Source organism: Hemiscyllium ocellatum, chromosome 11 (assembly GCF_020745735.1).
Source record: "Hemiscyllium ocellatum isolate sHemOce1 chromosome 11, sHemOce1.pat.X.cur, whole genome shotgun sequence".
Taxonomy (NCBI): Eukaryota; Metazoa; Chordata; class Chondrichthyes; order Orectolobiformes; family Hemiscylliidae; genus Hemiscyllium; species Hemiscyllium ocellatum.
The window spans coordinates 56,667,309-56,690,792 of record NC_083411.1 but is presented as its reverse complement, the minus strand read 5'-3'; the positions used below and the strand labels follow the sequence as shown (position 1 = coordinate 56,690,792).

General features: G+C 46.0%; 1 protein-coding gene across 1 annotated transcript in view; it reads right to left on the bottom strand.

Annotated features, from left to right (window-relative positions):
• Positions 1–1,869: 1,869 nt before the first annotated feature.
• LOC132820012 (sodium- and chloride-dependent neutral and basic amino acid transporter B(0+)-like) overlaps positions 1,870–23,484 on the bottom strand; it is a 59,834-nt gene continuing 38,219 nt past the window's right edge. Inside the window, exons 12-14 of the mRNA XM_060831939.1 lie at positions 21,417–21,526; positions 21,152–21,322; positions 1,870–2,007 (exon numbers count right to left, since the gene is read on the bottom strand). Of these exons, the coding sequence (XP_060687922.1) occupies positions 1,870–2,007; positions 21,152–21,322; positions 21,417–21,526 (419 nt within the window). The remainder of the gene's footprint in view (positions 2,008–21,151; positions 21,323–21,416; positions 21,527–23,484) is intronic.

Genomic DNA, 23,484 nt, shown 5'->3' with positions numbered 1-23,484 from the left:
TTATGTACTATTTGGCCCATTTCTGAAATGACATCTTGCTGACAGTACTATTACTGCTGCCTTGTCTTCCTGATATGATTATTTAGCTTCCTTTTCATTTAATGATACAAAATCTCAATGTCTCCTTATCTTAAAGGATTTGTATTTTTTTTAGATTAGATTACTTACAGTGTGGAAACAGGCCCTTCGGGCCAACAAGTCCGCACCGAAACGCCGAAGCGGAACCCACCCATACTCCTACATTTGGCCCTTACCTAACACTATGGGCAATTTAGCATGGCTAATTCACCTTGTGGGAGGAAACCGGAGCACCCGGAGGAAACCCACGCAGACACGGGGAGAATGTGCAAACTCCTCACAGTCAGTCACCTGAGATGGGAATTGAACCCGTGTTTCTGGCGCTGTGAGGCAGCAGTGCTAACCACTGTGCCACTGTGCCACCGTGCCACCTTGTATGTTGCTGTATAACAAAGCTGCTACTGTGTATAGCTGTGCAGGAGGATTTTCTCATGCTTATGTTGTCAAAATAGATGATTCACACCTTGTTTGCAAGTGTAATGAATGGGTCCCCCTTCTTTTAGATTGGATTAAATTCACTACGGTGTGGAAACAGGCCCTTCGGCCCAACAAGTCCACACTGACCCTCCAAAGAGAAACCCACCCAGACCTATTCCCCTACATTCACCCCTGACTAATGCACCTCACACTACTGGCAATTTCGCAAGGCCAATTCTCCTAACCTGCACATCTTTGGACTGTGAGAGGAAACCGGAGCACCCGGAGGAAACCCATGCAGACACAGGGAAAATGTGCAAACTCCACACAGACAGTTGCCCAAGGCAGGAATTGAACCCGGGTCCCTGGCGCCGTGAGGCAGCAATGCTAGCCACTGAACCACCGTGCTGCCCAGTAGACATTTCCCATTCTCTTCAGAGCTGCATGTGGGGTTAAAGACAATCCCAATCACTTTAATGTGTTCTACCAGATGAATCTCACTCTGTTGATTTTGTCTTGTGAAACATTGCGATGCGTTTATCATCTTAAAGTTATACCTGAAGATACCTTCAAAGCTCACCGGAACCTGCACCACTGCTCATCATGTTAGAGATTACTCATACTATCAAACCATCAAGGCAGGTTCACTGCCAACATATCCTTCCTGGCAGGGATTTGCAGGGCTCATTTTATCAAGTGTGGTCGAGGGAAAACACTTGGTCCTCCAACAAACACAGGCCTTTGTCTTAACCAATGTGTCATTTATTACATGTTAGCAATAGGTACATATTCCACTGATATGGTAGACATTGTCACAGAGACTGTAAAGAGGATTTCAGTGGTAGGTTTTATTAATCAAGCTACTATTCTTCCACCCAAATCAGAATGATGATATTGATATGACCATTCTTAATGCAATCCTCAGCATTAACCCTTTCTGCACCTTCTATGACTAATATCATTTTGAATCAGATTCCGCTGCATCAAATCTTCCCTCATCCTGTAGTTAATTGGTGGGAACCCAGGCAGTGCAGACTGTAAGTGGGGGCTGTGAGAGCAGGAGCTAATGTCCACAATGTACAGAGACTGGAATCCTGTGTATTATCACCAGGACGCAGGGAGGAACATGACTGAACACTCATGATGCAGGAACTTGAATGCTCAGTAATTCTCACCAGCCCCATCCTGCCCCAAATTGATGCCCATGTTTACAGTGGGCACAGGAAACTTCAGCAAATCTTATCCCTGGGTCTTGGCTGAGGTGCTGACTGATCAAGGGAGCACTCAATGAAGTGACACTGATTGTACTCCAGAATGGCTGTGGAATTTCAGGACCAATGTTTACCAATTGAACAGGAATTTTCCTTTGCGTTGTTACTTCTCAGGAATGACCAGAAGGTGCACACAGTTTGGGTCTTCTGTAGAGTCAGGCTTCTTCCTGTATCTTTCCCCTCTGTGTTGTTCCAAGTAGGGACCCCAATCAGGAGCTGATGTGCAAGCAGCAGATATTTTCTGTGAATGGAAATGTAAAATGTTTGATCATTTCTGTTGGATTTTCACCCACTGTTAAGTGGAAAAGAAATCTGGTTTCCAATCAGATTATTCCGACACCTGATGATTCACACTATAGCAAACAATATTTCATGACAAAGATTATCCTCTCATCCAGACACTTCAATTGATCCTGTTGTGCACTGGCAGTGAGACACACGGAAAGAAACGGACTTTTCACAGACAATCAGTTTGATGCAATGACCTTAGTGCAATTCATTAAATGTTAAAGGTCAGAGACATGGTGAGATGAAGAGGTTTAGGGAGGCAATTCCAATGTTTAAGGTTAACCCTGCTGAATGCACAGTTACCAATGGGAGAGTGAGTGAAATGGTGAGTGTTGCAACAAATGTCAGAATTGTAGGAGTGCAGGTATTTTGATGGTTCACACAGTTGGAGGAGGGTACGAGAGAGAGGATTTGCTCAATGATACAGGGGTGAAAATTTTAAAAGTGTGATGTTGGATTAGCGTCTCATAGTGATCAACAAGGACAGGGCTGGCAGATGAACAAGGCCTGGTGTGGTTTAAGCCACAGTGCTATGGAGAAGCATGGATTCACTTAAGGTGGGAGACGGGAAACATGAGCACCAGTAGCCAGTCAATTAACCTACAAATTATAAAGACAATGACCAGGATTTTTCGGATAGCAAGGTTTTCTGTCCGACAACCCGAAGACTTGGTGGGGAATATATCCGTACAGGTTATGGCTGTGCCAGAGTCACTTCAAGCTGCTCAGAGCATCAAATGGTTGGATATGGGATTTTTATCCTCCATTTTGTGCATTTTCCTTGAACAAAACTGCCTGCCAATCTGACTGACCAGCAGTGCCACAGGGAGTAATGGTCACTGCTGGCACCAGAAGCAACCTCCAGAATCAAAGTGCTGGAGTTCCACAGGGGGAGCCAGTAGTGAGGTCACATGACAGGAAATGGGAGCGAAGGTCCAGGGAGAGTAGGGAGACTCGACAGCAAGGTCAGGAATGCAATGAATATCTGGATAGGCTGGGACGTTGAGCTGGTCTCATTGAGAGAGTCAGCCATCTCCTTTTCTGAGCCTTCCTGTTCTCCCCTTACCACGCAAACCCACAATTGCAGGGGAATATTAACTGATGCTCTAGGCTTTGCGTACACCTTATAATGTTGTAGGCCAGACACAAGCATGGGATGGCAAACGAGGAGACTGTATGGGCCCTCCTGCCTACTAGCGCAGGACTGTAAGAACTTGCTGTTTACAACAACCTCAAAGACCAACCTCCTAACCATTGCATTAGGGGTTTAGTATCCTGTAAAGATGTCACACAGCAGCTTTTCATTGGGAAGAGATACCACAGTGTAAGCTGAATTAAGAAAAACAGAAATTCTTGGTGAATTGGGCAAAACCCGAAAACCGAACACTGTTTACATTAGAAATACTTGCAGAGAAGCAAATGATGTAGACTGACTAGCATTAATGATAAGGATTACAGAATAGTTTATCAAATAATCCTTTAGATGTATTGTTGAGAAAAGACACATTTTTCAAATCCTTTTGTCCTGCATTTATTGGGACATTTTGCAAGAATCCCAACCAATTCAAGGTGAAAAGTAAATTCTGCCATCTGAAAGGAGACTATTGATTAGTTGCTAAATGAATTCTGATTGGCAGAGATGTTGCCGTGGAGAATGCACCCACTAATGCTGATTGACAATTAACTGCCAGGTTTTGATTAGAGAATGTGGAATTTCACACCATGGAGAGGAAGAGGCTGAGGGGGATTTCACTAAAGTTCACAAAATAATGAGAGGTCTGGGCAGAGCAAACAGGAACAATTAGCTCAATCTCATTAAATCTGTGCTGTTTAGACCTTGATGTTTTGATTGATTTGCAAAAGTAGCAAATAGAGTCATAGAGATGTACAGCACAGAAACAGACCCTTCAGTCCAATCGTCCATGCTGGTCAGATATCCCAACCTAATCTAGTCCCATTTGCCGGCATTTGGCCCATTTCCCTCAAAACCCTTCCTCATCATAGACACATCCAGATGCCTTTTAAATGTTGCAATTGTACCAGCCTCTGCCACTTCCTCTGGCAGCTCATTCAAAATACGGATTACCCTCCGCATGAAAAAGTTACCCCTTACATCCCTTTTAAATTTTTCCCCTCTCACCCTAAACCTGTGCTGTCTAGTTCTGGACTCTCCCACTCCAGGGAAAAGACCTTGTCTATTTACCCTATCCAAGCCCCTCATGATTTTATAAATCTCGAGAAGGTCACCCTTCAGCCTCCAACGCTCCAGGGAAAACAGCCCCAGCCTATTCAGCCTCTCCCTGAAACTCAATCCTCCAACCCTGGCAACATCATAGTAATTTTTTTCTGAACCCTTTCAAGTTTCACAACATCCTTCCATAAGGAGGGAAACCAGAATTGCATATGATATTCCAAAAGTGGCCTAACTAATGTCCTGGGCAGCCACAACATGGCCTCCCAACTCCTATTTCAATGCTGTGACCAATAAAGGAAAGCATTCAAGACACCATCTTCACTATCCTATCTAATTGTGACTCCACGTCCAAGGAACTATGAACCTGTACCTCAAGGTCTCTTTGTTCAGCAAACCACAACACCCCCCCCCCCCCCACTACCCCCCACGACCTTCCCAACAAGTGTACAAGTCCTGCTCTGATTTGCCTTACCAAAACATAAATGACAAAATGCACCGATCCTTGTGGCACACCATTGGTCACAGGCCTCCAGTCTGAAAAGCAACTCTCCATCACCACCCTCTGTCTTCTACCTTTGAGCCAGTTCCATATCCAAATAGCTATTTCTCCCTGTATTCCACGAGATCTAACCTTGCTAATTAGTATTCCATGAGGAACCTTGTTGAACACATTATTGAAGTCCATATAGATCACGTCCACCGCTCTGCCCTCATCAATCTGCTTTGTTGCTTCTTCTAAAAAACTCAATCAAGTTTGTGAGACATGATTTCCCACACACAAAGCCATTATAATTATCCCTAATCAGTACTTGCCTTTCCAAATACATATAAATCCTGTCCCTCAGGATTCCCTCCAACAACTTGCCCACCACCGATGTCAGGCTCTCTGAAATATCGCTCCGTGGCTTGTCCTTACCACCTTTCTTAAATAGTGGCACCACGTTAGCCAACCTCCAGTCTTCCAGCACCTCACCTGTGACTATCGATGATACAAATATCTCAGCAATCATTTCTCTAGCTTCCCACAGAGTTCTTAGGTAGACTTGATTAGATCCTGGGAATTTATCCACTTTTATGCATTTCAAGACATCCAGTACCACCTCTTCTTCAATATGGACATTTTTCAAGATGTCACCATCTATTTCCCTACATTCTATATCTTCCATGTCCTTCTTCACAGTAAACACTGATGTAAAATACTTGTTTAGTATCTTCCCCATCTCCTGCAGCTCCACACACAGGCCTCCTTGCTGATCATTGAGGGGCTCTATTCTCTCCCTAGTTACACTTTTGTCCTCAATGTATTTATAAAATCCCTTTGGATTTTTCTTAAACCTATTTGCCATTGCTATCTCATGTCCCTTTTTGCCCTTCTGATTTCCCTCTTAAGTATACTCCTACTGCCTCTATACTCTAAGGATTCCTTCGAACTCTGCTGTCAATACCTGACATATGCTTTCTTCTTCTTCATAACCAAAACCTTAACATCTGTAGTCATCAACATTCCCTATACCTACCAACCTTTCTTTTCACCCTAACGGGAATATACTATTTCTGGATTCTCATTATCTCGTTTCTGAAGACTTCCCATTTTCCAGCTGTACCTTTACCTGCAAACATCTGCCCGCGATCAGCTTTTGAAAGTTCTTGCCTAATACCATCAAAATTGGCCTTTCTCCAATTTTGAACTTCAACTTTTAGATTCAGTCTATTCTTTTCTATCACTATTTTAAAACGAATAGAATTATGGTCGCTGGCCCCAAAGTGCTCCCCCACTGACACCTCAGTCACCTGCCCTGCCTTATTTCCCAAGAGTAAGTCAAGTTTTGCACCTCTCTAGTCAGTACATCCACATACTGAATCAGAAGATTTTTTTCAGCACACTTAACAAATTCCTCTCCATCAAAACCCTTGATACGATGGCAGTCCCAGTCTAAGTTAAAATCCCCTACCATACCAACTCTATTATTCTTACAGATAGCTGAGATCTCCTTACAAATTTGTTTCTTAATTTCCCACTGACTATTGGTGGGGTTTATAATACAATCCCAATAAGGTGATCATCCGTTTCTTATTTCTCAATTCCTCCCAAATAACGTCCCTGGATGTACTCCCAGGAAAATCCTGCCTCAGTAGAGCAGTTATGCTATCCTTTATCAAAAATGCCACTCCCCCTCCTCTCTTGCCCCCCTTTCTATCCTTCCTATAGGATTTGTATCCTGGAATATTAAGCTGCCAATCCTGTCCATCTCTGAGCCACATCTCTGTAATTGCAATGACATCCCAGTCCGATATTCCTAACCATGCCTTCCCAGTGTTGGGGTAGTTGTACTAGTGGGGTGGGCACACTAGATCTAGGGAGGGTAAAAACTATAACTGTAACAAGTGCTTCTAATACCGGGCCTGAAATAGTTAAACTATCATGATCACTGAACTGGAAACTGCTGGCCTCCTAATCTGATCAGAGGCTAGCTGATAGACAGCCTGTTAATTGTACCTCTGGAATTTGTAACTGGTAGACATTGTTAATTGGATTATTTGAGGTGTCAATTGGACCATCGAAACTACTCACTTAAATGGTAATGAACTATTGTTTCTGGTAAACCATTAATTAAATAAGTGGGACCAGTGGCCCCACAATGTCTACGGGACTGCCCGCTCCGAGGCAAACGGACAGACAGCTCAAACCATCCAACCAGAGAGCGGAACGCTTTGCCCGGGAACGAGTAGCCAACAGGAAGGCCAGACGTGGACACCTGACCGGGAACACTGGCCAGCGAGGGGTATAACTGGGGCGAATTTGAGCAGAAGGGTTAGAACGCCTTCTCCAACGAATTGCATGCTGTAGAATTCGTTGTACAGTTTGCCAGTTTTGATTCTGTAAAATAAACGGTGCTCTGCTCCAAACTAAAGAAGCTGGTGCGGTCTCTCCTTCCAAAGAACTCGCAAAGACTGGAACCCCGAGGTTCCGGCCTAACATCTGGTGAGCCTGACGCGGGAAGGGAAAGAGACCACGGCAAGTTGGCCACGTTGGCGGATCAGGGGGCAGACAACCTTCGGCCGAAACCTTCTAAGGTGAGGAAGCGCCTGTTAAACCTAAGGCTTCCAGTAGTTAAATTTCTTTAGTTAGTTTCTTGTCTGCTCTCTGACCCTCACCAACCCAAAAAACTGATCAGTTTGGCAGCAGCATCGCAGAATCCTGACTGGTCAGCTACCACTAACCTTTTAACTAGTACTGGTTTGACTTTTGCGTGGCTTTCGGAGCTGAGCGCGCCCCTGTTGTTTGATTTCGCGTGGCTTTCGGAGCTGAGCGCGCCCCTGTTGTTTGATTATTTCGCGTGGCTTTCAGAGCTGAGCGCGCCCTGTTGTCTAATTAATTCGCGTGGCTTGCGGAGCCGAGCGCATCCCTGAGATTAACTATTGCAGCGCTGACCGTACTTGACTACCTGGATCCACGTTAGTAAGCACTTGCGACTGACAAATATTGCCGCACACACTTGCTGTGAACACCAGACGAACCCCGGGGGGACAGAGATCGGATCTCATCTTCTGAACAGGGTTATCCGCACAGACGTCTGCCTTAGACCGGTTGTTAAGAGCAGAGATCTGCCACGCGAAGGTCAGGCTTTGAAAGACGCTCTGTTTTTTACCACGGTTCCCATCAGGGGAGATCCGACATGGGGGACCTGATCTCGGACCGCCGAGGCTGTAACGCCTCGGAGCATATTACTAAGACAGAGGGCAGGGGACTGCGACAGGCTGAGACGGGGATACAGAGACACCGACAGTATGCATGGCTTGGCATGTATGCGGGTGACAACCAGTGTGGGGCCGGCCCAGTGAGAGAGAAAGAGTGAGTGCTGTGATTTTGACGGACGTGGCGAACGGGAGTGTTGCAGGAACACTTACTCCCACGTCTGGACCTGCTAGACCGCGTCTGCAGCGAGGCCTCGGGGTGCAGCGGACCTGCACCGGCAGCCTCTGAGACAGAGAGAGCGTGGAAAGCTGTCCAGCAAACAAGAGCAGATCTGCAGCTCTGTGAGTATGTGAGTTTCGTTCCCTGGATTTAACGGGCTGTGATTTTTTTTTTCTGTACGCTCACATTGATTTTTAGGATTGATGACTTTAGATTAGATTAGACTTACAGTGTGGAAACAGGCCCTTCCCAACAAGTCCACACCGACCCGCCGAAGCGCAACCCACCCATACCCCTACATTTACCTTACCTAACACTACGGGCAATTTAGCTTGGCCAATTCACCTGACCCGCACATCTTTGTGACTGTGGGAGGAAACCGGAGCACCCGGAGGAAACCCACGCAGACACGGGAGAACGTGCAAACTCCACACAGTCAGTCGCCTGAGTCGGAATTGAACCCGGGTCTACAGGCGCTGTGAGGCAGCAGTGCTAACCACTGTGCCACCGTGCCGCCCACTTCTGTCCTCCCAACATTGTGTACTGCCCCACGATCATTTTTTAATTTCTTTTTTACTTGGAAAGGTAGAGACGGGTACAGAGAGGTGACAGAGTAAGGGATGGTGGAGCATTTCATTGTCGGACCACTACGGTTGTGCCGTCCTAAGACGGTAAATCCCGGGGTGTCTCGGGTTCAGCTTAGTTCTGGCGGGTCAACTTACTTTTGGCGGGTTTGCTCAGTTTTGGCGCGAATGCTCAGGTTGGGCGGGGTCCGTTTAGTTTTGGCGCGAATGCTCACTCTTGGCGGGATTGCTCGCTCTGGGAGGTGCTACCCGTTTTTAGGGGTCTGCGACCCTAACAGGTCGACTACTAAGCCACCACTACATCGGAGGGACACTCAGGCGCGATTGTCCTGGTCCATGGGATAATCCGATGGGAAGGTCTTCTTAAATTATCATGATGATGACATGAATCATGCTTCTAACTACATCTTATTCGACAGGTTGTACCCTTTTTACTTTTAAATAGAAAATACCGACCAACAACATGCGCAGTGCAGCATTACCATACGGTGGCACAGTGGCCACTACTACTCCCCCCTTTTAAAGTGGTTTTCATGCGACGGCTGTTTGCCCGGCATTATCGAAGCCGGCATTAGGCTCTGACATCCCCCAGCCCACTTGTTTTTGCCTATTCCTCCTTTTTTCCCGGAGGCCGCAGATCTCAGGTCTCCAACCGGGACCTGCGACTCAGCAGACAGTAAAGCGTTTGGCCTAGCTCATTCATCTCTTTTTTCTCGCGACCAGTCACTCATTTTTGTCCGCCGACATGGGTGCTTAAGCCATTTTTTCCACTCTCATGCTCACAGATTCTTTAATGACGAGATGGGGGCACTCATTCATCTTTCCGCCTATGTCCTCCAATTTTTACTGACCTATCTTACACACCCATTTTATCCTTTCTCTCAGATCCACAGATTTTCCCTTACGCTAAAGAGTTATGCGCGCTCATTCATCTTTTCATTACAATCACATGCGCGCTCTTTTCGTCTTTTTACGAGTATATGCGCACTTATTTCGTACTATTATTCGTCCTCCTCCTAAAGGCTGGGGCTAGGGAGGGTAGTGCCATTGCTGCAACAGACACTGCCAGTTCCAGTCCCCAAACGGTTATTCACAGCCATGCGGGGTGCAGCTAGCAACAGCAGGGCTGCCTGTCTGAAGCTACATTCTTTGATAATTAGATCATGGAGCCTGTAACTGCCAGCCAGTATCAAATTGTCCCATTGAAATCTCATTCCGACTTCTATTGCCGTATGTAGTGCCCCATCCTACACCCCCGCTCACCCTTTATTTCCACTCGATGTTCTCTGTCGGATCTGAGGTCGTTTCTATCGTCATTTTCTATCTTTCACTCATCTTCTTGAAGCATTGAATTCAACTGGTGTCCGCAGGCCTGAGATTCCGCTGGTCTCCGAGTCTCATTCCCTTTTTGAGGTCTTATACTCCCTGAGGTTTTCTACCAGGTCACAGTAACTCATCTTCTGGCCTCATCTCTCCATCAAAAGCTTTTCACTCACTGTGCTTCTGCTGCTGTACTCTGCGTCTCATCCCCTTTTCCCAGTATTACGCTCCCTGAGGTTTGCTACCAGGATTCGTTACATGACCTCCGAAGAATAAACGGGGCCACAGTCACTTTAAATCTGAAGGTTCCGGACCCTGCTGTTGCACTGCAGGTGCTCATGCCTGCCTGTCATTTTTTCTCTGTCACAGACCTGGCCGCGTTTTCTTTTGCCTTTCCGCTGCACCTACAGTGTCCGGAGCGTTTTTGCCTTCACCTGTGCTTGAAAGCGCCATACATACAATCGCCTCCCACAGGGGTAGAGAGCTTTGGCCTCGTCCTTACCATTCCCCTACTGTCCGCCGCCCCTGTTGCTGCCCCGCAGAGTTCACAAGCCCCGACGGGGGTACACCCCCTCGCAGCATAAAACGACACTCTAATAGTCACGGGAGCCCACCTCCAGGGCGAACTTGTGCAGGGGGGTGTGAGCTCACCTCCCCGCCTGACACTACCTCCTCAGAGGACGAGGGTGAGATCCTGGGGGGTTTGTGCAGTTATTCTTCTTGTCAATACGTTATGCTTATCTTTACACTTTCTTTCATGTTCCTACAATAGACCCTTTTACCGGGCTTGGGACGTCTGGGTCGCTACGCTTTCCTGCTACCAGATTCTGACCGCTAGATTTGATTTTATACCTACTTGTCTGTATCTTAGGCGGTCACGGTGGCCATGCTCTGTTCTCACCCATTTGTCCCTGACTGACTGCCAAGTCTGAATAGCCTAGCAATGCACACGTTGCAGCAACTTTTGTCTGCAGCATAGGGATCGAAGCTCAGCTCTTGCCCATATCCTTCAGTCTCTTCAACTGCGAGTAGTTGTTTCCAATTCACCTGTTCATACCTTCTGCAAGGCGCAGATTCGCGCTGAAAACGGCAGGGTCACCAGGTTCTTTTATGATTCTTTTCCCTGGGTAACTCTTAAGGCCTCCTACTACCTACAAACTTTGCCCTACACAGAGGACAGTGCTACACAAAGGATTTCTGTCCTGACCTGTATAGATTGTACTCACAACTCGTTACCCGTGTCATTCACCATGTGCCCGAACTAAATGATTACTCCTCTTTTTCTGGCCGGTAGGCAACGGACTGTATTCCTCTACCAGGTAATACTTCCTATTTCCTGCAGAGCATGACCTCAAACTTCCCTTTTTCCATTTCAGCTGCACTTCACCTGAAATATTCCACCTTCTGGAACTCAGTCGCTGCATTGGTAATCCGCATGTGATTGCTGGATGTTGATGCAGCAAACTCTCTTGTGAAATTCTATCATTCTCTATACTCCTCGTCACGATTTAAACAAAAAACATGTGTTTTTTCCGGCGACCTAGCCCCACATCGGAGTGCAGTTCGGGGAAACACTGCTTTTCACCCGCTAGTAAACTTCACTTGATTCACCAAGCCCGGACGGCTTACCCGGGGATACTCACGGGCAGCCAAGCGGCAGCATTAACAGTGAGTCGCGCAGATTTGTGGTGAAATTGTGGGGGGCAGATTCGGTACAATTGGTTGCCCCTGAACTGGGAAGGGACTTGTGTTCTGCGCGCCCTCAGTATTCCACTCTTCGTCTCTGCACATAGGAGCTGACATCCTCTGCGGATGAGGACACTCTATTCATACCCTTCTTACGGGAGTATTCAATGGGATGTTACATGCATCTCAACTTACGTATTTTTTACTCTTACTCATCTGAATTACCCTTCATTCTCTGGCTTTTATCACGTTAAATAAGCTACAAGGATACCAGAAGCTTCCCTGAGAAGATCATGTTACACATCCATAAATATCACAGTCAAAAAGGGGGGTGCAAGCTCTAGCTGACAACACTCACACATCCACTCACTAACAATCAGATGATTTCGAGCTAGAACAGTGTTAACCTCCCTGCTAGCTGAGCAGCCCCTTGTGGCTCTCACTCTCTGTTTCACACAGATACGACGTCCGATATGCCCGCAGCACCTGCGCACTCTCTTTTGGCTATGCCACACGGCCCTTCACACACACAGATTCTTGCATACACAAGGATTATACTTGCACCTCTTGTTCTGTATCTCGTTCAGGGGGACAAGTCCCCTCAGGCAAACAGTCCAATTTCGTCCCACCGCAAATCTCCTAATTGCCCAGAGTTTTACATTACTCACCAGGGTCCCCGTGACAAAGGCCCCCTCTCCATAATCATCATCATCCCTTATACTGAACGGGCTGAAAACACATGGGGCAACGCATGTGAGAGTTGCCCAAGGCAGTAAGTCCGTTCACAACCGCTGGTGGGCCCCTGACTGCGGTAACATATGGAAAACTTGGGTGCAGGGTCTGAAGGGAGGATGACAATAACTGGCACCATTTCCCCCATTGCCCCAGGTCAGGGAGGCCAAACGTTGCCCTGAATTCAATTCAGGAGACTGAGCCCGACAAGGACGTGGGAAATGAGGGGGCGTAACAGAGCCCTGCTTTGCCCTACGTCTCTGCGTAGTGATAGGGTCGTTGTCCGTCAACACCGAACGGGGTCTGTTCTGTGATATCTTTGCTGGTATTTTGGGAATGCTTTTGGCTCTCTAACTTCTTCACTGACCCTTGTCCTGAGTGATCCACCTTGTTCACCATGGATTCCGCTGCGAGCAGGCGGGTAGTCGTAAAAGTAAGATTGTGCTCGTGGTTGATGTTTTACGTGCATTTTGTCTAAATTTGTCTTCAACCTTTGCCCTGGGGAACCCACCTAGGGTAATGAGTTCGAATCCCCTCTTGACATCACCTCCCAGCTGGACGAGGGGGAGATTATTGCGGGTCGTGAGGGAGGGTGTAGCCCGCTAAAGGGGGCCGTTGCCACTAGGCCAACCGTCCAAGCGCCTCTCCTCGCCACTAGTGTGGGGGAGGAGAATTAGGTCCCCTGGTCACATCGCAACTTTTGAGAGAGAAACCTGCCATGAGATAATTTAGGACCACGGACAGACGAGACGGCCTCGTTTGACCTTTTCTGAAATCTTATATGGCGGTCCCCACCAGATAGCTTCCCCACCACCCTCTCCCTGGATGCATGGGGGACCCTCAGGCTAAAACACGGGCAGGACGTACATGAATATCTGGGAAGAGCAGGGAACAATTCGCCTGAAGAGGAGCTTCAGCGATACGCAGGTCCCTTTTTTGCTGATGTTACCCATGCTTTCTGAGTTGCCTTTGTGTTTTTAAATTACCTCTCAACAATATTTACGAACAGCTCGGGGTTCTCCCCTACGTGCGAGTTATGCTGCGCACCCTGGGAAATTAGGGGGCCCCCTGCGCCATGTTTTTCGTAACCACACAGTGGAAATTTAGCTGCTCTATTGTCCTGTTGCCACGGGTCACCCATACTGCAGCAGAGCCGACCCTGTATGTTCGTGATCTCACACCCGACAACTTTCTGGTTTGTCATTTACATAGTGTACACGCTGCAGTTGTTACAGTTCCTGCGCGATGCGTGGTGCATTCACCCATGTCCAGCTCATCTGAAGTGATTACCTACTTTATATTCCTCCTGTTTTTCGGTTTGCCTCCTAAGGAAGTAACCTGCGCATATGACAATCTGTTTTAATCACCTGTGGTGACAGTAGACAGAGTTTGCCTTCCCCTATACGGTGTACTATTTCTCCCCTTTTAACTGTTGTCAATCCTTTTACCCCTCTAGGGGGTCACCCTATTTTTTCGATAGAGCTCTAGGCCGGATATTTTTACTCTTCAACATTGGTTATTTAATGTGCATGACGACGTTTTTGCGCCTGCAGCTGCTAGTGCAGATGCACAGCAAGTTATAACCGAGACTCGTACTATCTTGCATTTTCATCATTGTCCCGAAATTTATCTGCCCTGTATAGTGCTATTTCCCACTTGACAGCAGCCTATCCTACTGAATGTCTTCCACAGCCTGCGCACGTTTGCTTTTTAACTTTTCCTGATTAAGAAATGCTGCTACTTGATATCTTTTGCGTGACTGCTTTTCCGCAGTTACCTCTCCCAACACTGAATCAGTGGGGTACTTGCATTTTTTCAACTTTTTCTGACTCTTTAAAATAAGAGGAACAATTCCCCTACAGGATGGTCTATTTCCCCCTGTTTCAATTGCCTTTTGTGGCAGCCCGTGGTCAGGGACCTTTTTTCTCTCTGATTGGAGTTCACAAACTGCTCTGGCCTCCTTTGTACAAGGTACTATTTCTTCCTTTTAGACGGGACCATTCCTTTTACCTCACACTGGGGTCACTCTGTTTTTTAGGTGACGGCTTCGTACAGGTCCATGAGCTATGAGAAAGGTTAGGGGTTAAGCCTACCTTCACTTTTTTACCATTGCCCTGATTGATGTCTGGTTTCTCCAGTTCTGTTGCACAACTGGGTGGGGGGCAGTCTTAGTGAATGCATTGGACATTTCGCACTGGCCCCCTCTTTCTTTTACTAGATGACTAAAGACTTCACATCCAGGAGTACTGGCATGGTGATGTCCGTTGAGTCTAATAGCAAGGAGCTTTTCGAGATCAGCTCACCCAATGGCTCCGCCTTCACAGGAATGTGCTAATGGCGGTTGTTAAATACAATGCTTTTCTTTCCCATACTAGTAGGATGTTTTCTGGCTGATTTCACCAAATGCCACCCTGGGGATGGCAGGACTCTTTTCACCACATTTCTGCAGCCCCATCTCCCTGGTTTAAATGTAATGTGGTATCATTACTTTTCAACCGAACCCCCCATACGCTGGGCTCTGCACTCCTCAACAGATGCCTGCGCCGCCACCAACTCTGAGTACACGACAGCCTGCGTGTGATCTCCTACAAACGGGGAGGGACATATGGAGTACATGCTGTAAGGTGACTTCCATTCATGAACCGTGGAGCCGGTTTTCCGTGCGGCCGGTTGCATTAAGTGACTCACGCCTCCCGATGGGAAGCCAGGCGAGTGGGGATCTGGCGGTTATTCTCTCCAGTGATGCACTACCACCTCTGAATGGGCTACGGGTGCAGGCGTACTAAATACTATCTCTCCGGTGCATGCCAGCGGTCTCAATGGCTTTCTTTCGAGTTCATCCGATCGCGTCGCCCACGGTGGTGCGCTACGGTTCTGCTCTTGATGCTACTCAGTACTAACTTTTCTCCTTTATAAACAATGAATGTGGTCTGGTTGTCCAAGGAGTCCCTACTTATTTTGCCCATTGACCTGGGGATATGTGAATTGATCCTTTCATACAGTGGGAGGTTGAGATGTACTGTGGGCCCGGGACTCGAAACACTGCTGTTCACACAAGCGATTTTTACATAATCTCCAGTACTCCCGGTTGGCTTCAGCTGGTCTCGAGGGCCACAGAACACACTATTGAGCCGGTTGCCACTGCCTGTGTCCGTTCTTGACGGCGGTGAAACGGATGTCGGTATCTACAATTCAATGCAGTACGACTGGTTAGCCAATGACGGGTACGATCCCTCGGGCGAGGGACAACCTAAGACAGGCACAGTCGCGCATTGACATCGGAACTGGTGGCCCACGTTCGTCATGATTTAATAAGATCTCTGGCCTCTGTCTTCCGTGTCGGACGTCTGGACTGAGCTGCTGGCCTGTGGAGCATTCTGATCTGCGGGAACACCGGGGCACAGTACAGTTTCTCACTGGGTTTCCACTCGCTAGCAGGTACCTAGCTGCTGGTAGTGTGCTAATCCTATTCCGTTTCACAATTTACAGAACATGTTTACACTTGGGTGTTCTTTGGACTACAGACTTGCGTTCTGCGGACACCTTACTTATTTTAATTCCTCCACTCCAAATCTTTTGCGACTGTTATGTACTCGCGTACAGTGCTCTATTTGTCTTTTTGCCATGCTTGATTAATTCTGTGCTTTTGTCATTTCCGCAGAAGCCTGCCGGAGTTGTTTTATCTATTAACTTAGATTTGCATGTAGTTTTAATTGTCTATTTGTAAATTGTGTTGCGGCGTGTTGCGTAGGGCACCCTTCATCCCAACATGACTGTCTCCCTAGAACCGGTGATTCTGGTAAAGACAACGTGCTCGGATACAACAAAGGGACGTCTGTGGGGGCGTCTGCCGGCACACCAGACCCCGGTCGCCTCGTGGTGTTGCGTTTCTTACGGCATGGGGTGGTGTGGCCTCAATAGAGGCCAAGGGAGGGAGTGTTGGGGTAGTTGTACAAGTGGGGTGGGCACACTAGATCTAGGGAGGGTAAAAACTATAACTGTAACAAGTGCTTCTAATACCGGGCCTGAAATGGTTAAACTATCATGATCACTGAACTGGAAACTGCTGGCCTCCTAATCTGATCAGAGGCTAGCTGATAGACAGCCTGTTAATTGCACCTCTGGAATTTGTAACTGGTAGACATTGTTAATTGGATTATTTGAGGTGTCAATTGAACCATCGAAACTACTCACTTAAATCGTAATGAACTATTGTTTCTGGTAAACCACTAATTAAATAAGCGGGACCAGTGGCCCCACAATGTCTACGGGACTGCCCGCTCCGAGGCAAACAGACAGACAGCTCAAACCATCCAACCAGAGAGCGGAACGCTTTGCCCGGGAACGAGTAGCCAACAGGAAGGCCAGACGTGGACATCTGACCGGGAACACTGGCCAGCGAGGGGTATAACTGGGGCGAATTTGAGCAGAAGGGTTAGAACGCCTTCTCCAATGAATTGCATGCTGTAGAATTCATTGTACAGTTTGCCAGTTTTGATTCTGTAAAATAAACGGTGCTCTGCTCCAAACTAAAGAAGCTGGTGCGGTCTCTCCTTCCAAAGAACTCGCAAAGACTGGAACCCCGAGGTTCCGGCCTAACACCTGTTAGCTCTCTTGAATTGAAATAATTACAGTTTAATTTATCAGTCCAACCTGTAGTTGGTTTCTGCTTTGTTCTTGCCTGCTTTAACTAGTTACCTTTCCCAACCAATCTCAAATTGATCTTTTTCTTCACTATTTCCCTGGGTCCCACTATTCCCCCCCCCCCACCTTACTAGTTTAAATCCTCCTGAGCAGCTCAAGCAATTTTCCCTGCCAGTATATTCATCCCCTTCCAATTCAGGTGCAATCCATCCTTCTTGTGGAGGTCACTTCTACCCCAGAAGAGATTTCATTGATCCATTAATGTAAACCCTTCTCCCCTGCACTATCTCCTCAGCCACACATTCATCTGCTCTTTCCTTCTATTCATACCCTCATTAGCTTGTAGTACCAGGGTTATTCCACATATTGCTACCCTAGAGAACCTCCTCTTGAATTCCTGACTAAGCGTCTATATTGTCCCTTTAGAATCTCATCCTTTTCCCTTCCTATATCATTAGTTCCAAAGTGTACAATGACCTCCTGCTGGTCCCTCTCCCCCTTGAGAACATTCGGCACTCTCTCCAACATATCCTTGATCCTGGCAACACACCATTCTGACTTTTCACTGTTGGCCCCAGAAGTGTCTGTCTATGCCTCTGACTAGAAAGTTCCCTCTCACAATTGATCTCTTGGAACCTGACGTACCCCTCATTACATTGAGAACCAGCCTCCGGACCAGAAATTTGGCTGTTCGTGCTACATTCCCCGGAAAGTCCATCACCCCCTACATTTTCCAAAACAGCATACTTGTGTGAGATGGGGACAGCCACAGAAGACTCCTGTACTACCTGCCTACCCATCCTAATTTTCCTGGAGTTAACCCATCTACCTGAATGTTTCTGCGGCTTTTCTCGCTTCCTATAACTGCCACCCGTCATATTCCCTAGCTCTTGTAAATTCCTTATTGCCTCTAACCATGCGATCTGATAGGATTCACAATCAAAGACACTTCCTGCAGAAGTAACCATCAGTAACATGGAAATGCTCCCTAAACTCCCACATCTGATAGGAAGAGCACCTCACTCAACTAAAGGTCATCGTTGCTCCTTCACAATCTACAGACCCAGAAAATAGCACCATCTTTTTGCTCTTAAAAAAAAACACTGCTCCATGCTAACTTAGTACCTATGGTTTATATTTTTAAAATTTAATCAAGAGACCGATCTCAATAAAAGATATAATTAAGAAAGAACCCAATCTATTCACTACTGTAAATTTACAGCAAGATTACAAGTACAAACTATGCACATGTCTGTTCCTGTGCTGTGAGCTCACCCACACAGGTTCCTCTAAGGTCAGCTGTGAATTTCACTGTTTGTTAAATTTTCCTAAATGCACTCTAATGTCCAGAGATACATGAACTCAAACAGCAAAAGCAGTGATAGTGCAGATTCACTGCTGTGTCAGACAGCAGGGTCAGTCTTTCTCTGACCCTGTGGTCACTGCCTTTGTCTGTCATCCTCCTTTTAAAAGTGCCATTGTTTTGATCTTTTATTGCAGAATCATTCGGTGTACTAGAGACAGCACTGAATAATCACTGAAATGGGAATAATGTCCAGGGTTATGGGAAAAAGCCGGGGGAATAATACTAAGGCCTTCTGCACATTCAGAGGGCTGGTACAGGCATGATGGGCTGAATGGCTTCTTTCTGCACCATAACAACTCAGATTCTGTGAACTTTGTGTAGTTGAGACAGACAAACCATAACTTTGGTCTTATATCGAACAGTACGGTACAGACACTAATCCTTCAGTCCACAATATTGTACCGAACATGATGCAAAATTAAACTATTTTCTTCTGCCTGCCATTGGTTCACATCCCTTCATTCCTTGCATATTCATGTCTTTAATTAAAAGTTCCTAAATGCCTTTATCATATCTGCCTCCACCCCCACCCCGGCAGCCTGTTCCAGACTCCTGCCACTCTTTGTGTAAAAAAACTTGCCCCTCACATCTCCTTTGAACTTTTGCCCTCTCACCTTAAATGCTTCTCTTAGTATTTTTGAACTGTGGGGGGGGAAAAAGATTTTGACTGTCAACCCTATCTATCCATCTCATAATTTTGTAGGCTTCTATCAGCTGCTCCAGAGAAAACAACCTGAGTTTTTCTAGCCTCTTCTTAGAGCTCATACCCTCTAATCCAAGCCTCATCCTGGTAAACCTCTTCTACACCCTCTCCAAAGCCTCCACATCCTTCTTGTAATGTGGCGACTAGAATTAAACGCAATAGTCGTCATGCAGCCTAAGCAAAGTCTTATAAAGCTGTAACATGACCTCCTGATTCTTGTACTCAGTTCCCTGAGCAATAACGGCAAGTACGCCATAAACTTTCTTTATCACCCTACTTGTGACGATTTGTTTTGATCTGTTTTTGATGCTGAAATGAGCTTCTGACAACATTTTCATAACAGCACTAAAACCATATATTTTTGCCTGCATCATCTGATTCGATTCCTCTGTACTTACAGAAATCCTCTGTTGCAAAAATCCACACCCATGCAGTCATGCCATTGGCACTTGGCTATTCAAATAGCAAATCGAGAGTTTGATGTTGGAAAAGCACAGCAGGTCAGGCAGCATCCAAGGAGCAGGAGAATCGACATTTTTGGCTAAAGCCCTTCCTCACGGCTTTAGCCTGAAACATTAATTCTCTGTTCCTTGGATGCTGCCTGACCAGCTATGCTTTTCCAGCACCACACTCTTGACTCTGACCTCCAGCATCTGCAGTCCTCACTTTCTCCTATTCAAGTAACAACTCAGCTGACCTCCCAAATCCGACCCTCTGTGAACTTAATAATTCAAATCTGTGCTCTTCATTACATCAAGCCCTGATCATCGATCATTCCTTTCTCACTAATTCATATTGGCTCCTGCTTCAGTAAGTACTCAAGTTTAACATTCTCCTGCTTGTTTCCAAATCTTTCCATGGTCTTGGCTCACCCTTTCCTGGAAATCTCTGTGACATGTGGGGTTGTCTAAATCAAGCATTTTGAACCCTTGCTGTTTAAATAGTTTGACCATTAGTAGATGGCCCCTCAGTTGCTGAATTACGGGACTTTGGAATTCCTTCCTCAAAACTCACTGTCTCCCTGCCTTTTCTCTCATTGAAAGCATGAAGAAACAAAATGTGAGATTGATCTTGACAAACCTGTACTGAAACCAGGAAATGTTCCACGTGGACTTTATTCGAAAACTACTGAATCCCACCACCTAATGCCACTACTTGTTATTACAACCAGACAAACGTAAAGATCTGCAATGCAGAAGACACCATTCTGAAACTGAGAGATCGTTTTGAAACAGTCCAAACTCCAACTTTGTAAGGTGCATAAATAGTGTATGAATTGATTGAGAATTTAATGAAATCAACCTAACAATCTGTGATCCATGACTGAAATACAAAATATAGAGTTTAGTGGACCTTTTGTTTATATTTGTTAAATTAAGGTGACCTCCATTTTCCAAGGTACTGCAACACCCTGATATGTTCATATTTGTGATGTGTTCCAATAGTGCAATTCTTTTATTATTTTAAAACCTATCTTTGTTTTAATTGCATAAATGTGATAAATTATGTTTTTTTGTAACATTGAAATAACCATAGTCCTATCAGATCACAGGGCTGCTCTCTCAACAGAGAGTGAGGTGATTGATGGTGGTTTAACCTGAGGATCAAGGGGAGAGTTCCAGAAGGAGAGTTCATCACAGTAACCTCAGCTGGTACAGGGATTGGCATCACTCAGCATCACCAACTCACCCATCCAACCAACTGAGCTGACCGATCCACTTTCTTTTAGTTGTATATTCAAACATTCACAGATACTACTTCCAGTCCACTCCAGCTTTAGTGCCTGAACCAAGATGGTATCACGGTGGACTGAACTGAGCATAAGTGAAAGGACAACAAAAAGACATTTTGATTTTGAAACAATGTGCTTTGCATTGCATCTATCATGATCCAAAACCTAATTTTATGTTCTGTGTTCCTTAATCTTTAAAAGATTTCAAAGCGTCCCTCACCTGCCACAAGGTGGGGCCCTCAGCTTGGACTACTCTCACCACAGCCATGATGGGGATCCACATAATACAGAAGATGGTCATACACCAGCCCAGTGCTCCTGACCAGACAGGGTATTCAACAGATCCATATCTTAGTGGGGCAAATGTTGTCAAGGACCAGATTAAGACTGCCTGAATGTGGATAAGATACAAAACTAAATCAGAAACAGAATGAGAGATTGGGTATTTTCAGTTTAAATCAAAATAATGTGTAACAGCTTCTTACCACCAGCAAACACGGAGAGATCAGAATCCAACACATTCTCCACCACAGCCAGAAGAGCCAAGTCCTTTCCCCAATCATCATCTCAATGTCCTTGATGAATCTGTTTGTCCCTGTGAACAACAAGGAAGAAGAGAGACACCATCACTCACTCTGCCCTGTCTTTAGGGCAGCTTGTTTACTGTTGAAGTACATCTTGTACAGGGTGGCACTGATGAACAGGTTAACCCAGAGAAGGGATTGCTCCAGATTTCAAACAGGATAAGGAAATTGATTCTTGTCACCAACTGATTGATCTTTCTCTCTCATTTTAGTAACAAGGGTCTGTCCATCCCAGCACAAATTGGAAACATAAGCTTTTCCTGGAATGAGTTCTTCTTGGGCGATGAAGGTAACTTAGAATTTGAAACACAAACAGATCAATCATGACCGTATTGATGGTGGAGCAGGCTTGAGGGGCTGAATGGGTCTATTTCTGCTAAGGACTTGTAAAATATGAAAGTGAAGAGTTCATAACAAACCCTAAATATAGAAACATGTGAACAACAGCAAAAATAGGCTAATTTTCTCTAATCTTATTACAAATCACTTGTTAGGGATACGCTTAATACTGATAGAAACCAATGAAGGGTAAAGAGTTGGGTGTTTCCAATGTAAAGAACAGGGGTATAAGTGTAATTAATTAAAACTTATAAAATACACCATTGTGTTAAATGCAATAGAGATGACCACTTAGGTGATATGTTGCAGCTGTAGCATGTGGTTGCTGCTGGATTCCTAAAGAAATCCAGTTATATTGGATCAGCTCAAACATTTGAGATAGTACCACACATGAGGCTCCTTAATAACCTGAGAGCCCATTGTGCTGGGTGTACAGTATGACCATGGATAGTGAATTGGTGAGCTGATAGAAGATCGACAGCAGTATCTTGTCGGGATCTGGATGATGTGAGCTTGGCAAGGTTTATTCGAGAATTGGATGAGAACTGTAGCAATTCTGATGTCGGGAAGACCATTTTTTTTGATTCTTTCAGTAAGCAATGAGCTGAATCTGTCACTCAGCAGTGATGAGTTCCTAATTAATGGGATTATTCCCTATTAAGCAGCAAGCTAATGGTACAACACGCCTAACTAATATTCAGCTTCCTATCTTAAACTCACCTAACAAGCTCAACATTGAGAAAACTTGACCTGGAGATTAGAGTGAGGATCTCGTGAATTCAGCTTGTTACCTGCTCCAGATGACCTAAATATTAGGCACTGAGGTCTCAGAGAATACTCCAAGGATGCCAGCCACATACACTTTACATTCATGGTATTGGATCTGATATGTGCCATTCTCTGATATCTTGCTGGACCATCTCAGAAAATTTCTACACTTCAGTACTGCACCACAGTCTGCCCCAGTGACTATCATTGTAATGCCTCGGCCAGCACACCCAAGAGCATGAACCCAGGCTGCATCTCCAGGCTGGTCACTTGCTGTCCCAATTCTCACTCATTCTGAGCTGGCCTGGATGCTCACAACACCTCTCCCTTGCCTTGCCTTTTGCCTTTGTGTGTTTGCTACCTCAGCCAGGGATATTATTCCAGTCGCTCCTTGCCATTTAGTGCAGACACAAAGGAAGGAATCTTGTTGTGGTTGTCAACAGGACTCTGTCAAATCAAGGAGGGTGTAATGGGGTGCTGGCACAGTAAGTCATGGGCAGTCTCTGATACCAATTCCATGTGCTTAGACATGGGCAACCAGCTGCTCAGGGTGGTCAACATTAGTGTTTACTCCACGTAAGGGGTTAGGAACTGAATGAAGGTCAGCCCACCACCTGGCTTGAGTCTTTCTGCTCTACTGTGGGCTGCTTACTTCCTGAAATGAGACAGAGGCAGGTATTAATGGAGATGAAAGGGCGTGTCCCAATTGTTACTGTAGGTGCAGCTGGGAGATATCCTGAGTGAACAAGCAGTGCAGAGGGACTGCAGGATTAATGGTGTCTGGGATTGGGGTAGGTGTGAGTGAGCGGAGGGGGACAGATTGCAAGCTGTAGTGAGATTGGTAGGGCATGAGACTCAGTGG